This window comes from Myotis davidii, unplaced genomic scaffold (assembly GCF_000327345.1).
Source record: "Myotis davidii unplaced genomic scaffold, ASM32734v1 scaffold3211, whole genome shotgun sequence".
Classification (NCBI taxonomy): domain Eukaryota; kingdom Metazoa; phylum Chordata; class Mammalia; order Chiroptera; family Vespertilionidae; genus Myotis; species Myotis davidii.
Genome location: NW_006282526.1, coordinates 18,218 through 19,298, shown reverse-complemented (window position 1 = coordinate 19,298; position 1,081 = coordinate 18,218). Strand labels below are relative to the sequence as shown.

Below are 1,081 nucleotides of genomic sequence, written 5' to 3'. Positions count from 1 at the left end.
GAGCGCACCTTGTAGGAGGGCGCCAGCTTGATGAAGATGGTGGTCTTCCTGTCCCAGATGACGATGATGCCCGTGCTGGTCTCCACCACCAGGTACTGGCCCACGTCTCGCGTGGTGTAGGCCACGTGCTGGCCCTCGTCCCGGTGGATCACCGAGCGGTGCTTGTCCTCCAGCTTCAGCTCCGTCCTCTGTGCGGGCGGAGAGGGGGTCAGACGGGTCCCGGCTCTCCCAGACCCGCCCTGGGCGGGCAGCACTCACCCCTATGAAGATCTTGATGGCCTTGGAGCAGGTGACGCCCGTGGTGCCGCAGGGGACGTTCTCGGTGATGATGCTGAAGGAGCCCTGCCCGGAGTTCTGGCCGCAGTAGTCCTGGAGCCACGGAGGGCGGAGGGCCTGAGCCAGCCGCTGGGCACTGGCGCCCTGGGCCCCCCGCCCCCGCCCAGCCTCGGCCCCTCCTCCGTGGAGAGGGGACAGCCATGTCCCACCATTCCCCTTGCCCCACACCCCCGCTGCCCCAGGGAGGGTCACAGTATGAGAGGGCGGAGGAAGGGCCCTTTGCCGTGGACACAGCCCCCCAGGCCATCAGCAGCGCCAGCACAGGGGGGACAGGGAGCAGGCAGGTCCGGGGGCGCCCTCGGCCGCACCTGCACGGCCACGTAGGAGCAGTGCCCGTCGAAGTCATAGAACCTCCCGTCGAAGGTGATGTAGTGGCCGCTCCCGTAGATGGTGCAGGTGCCATGGCACACCTTCTGGCTGCAGGCCCAGCGCCCTCTCTGGCAGGTGCTGAGGAGAGCGGGACAGGGGCCTGGAGGGGCTGTGCGGGCAGCTCCCGGGCACCACACCGACAGGCCCTCACCAACCACCAATGGAAAGTGCCACCCGGCACCCTCACTGGGGCCAGGACCCTGCCAGCCAGTGGGGGGGTAGGGGGGGCACAGAGCCCTGCACACCTGGGCCGGGGAGGCCGCTGGCCTGCGAGCCTGGCCTGCTCCCCGGGCACACTTCCCGCAGGCGCAAGGGGCCATCGGCCAGGTGAGGCGGCTCACCAGGTGTTGCAGTCCACGGTGATCTTGTCGCCGGG

The 1,081-nt window shown here is 69.5% G+C and overlaps 1 protein-coding gene across 1 annotated transcript in view; it reads right to left on the bottom strand.

Annotated features, from left to right (window-relative positions):
• The window catches only part of MUC2 (mucin 2, oligomeric mucus/gel-forming), a gene marked incomplete at its 5' end in the record, with an annotated part of 18,121 nt that overhangs the window by 6,124 nt on the left and 10,916 nt on the right, over positions 1 to 1,081 (bottom strand). Inside the window, 3 exons of the mRNA XM_015560156.1 lie at positions 9 to 188; positions 259 to 369; positions 645 to 783. Coding sequence (XP_015415642.1) covers positions 9 to 188; positions 259 to 369; positions 645 to 783 — 430 coding nt within the window. The remainder of the gene's footprint in view (positions 1 to 8; positions 189 to 258; positions 370 to 644; positions 784 to 1,081) is intronic.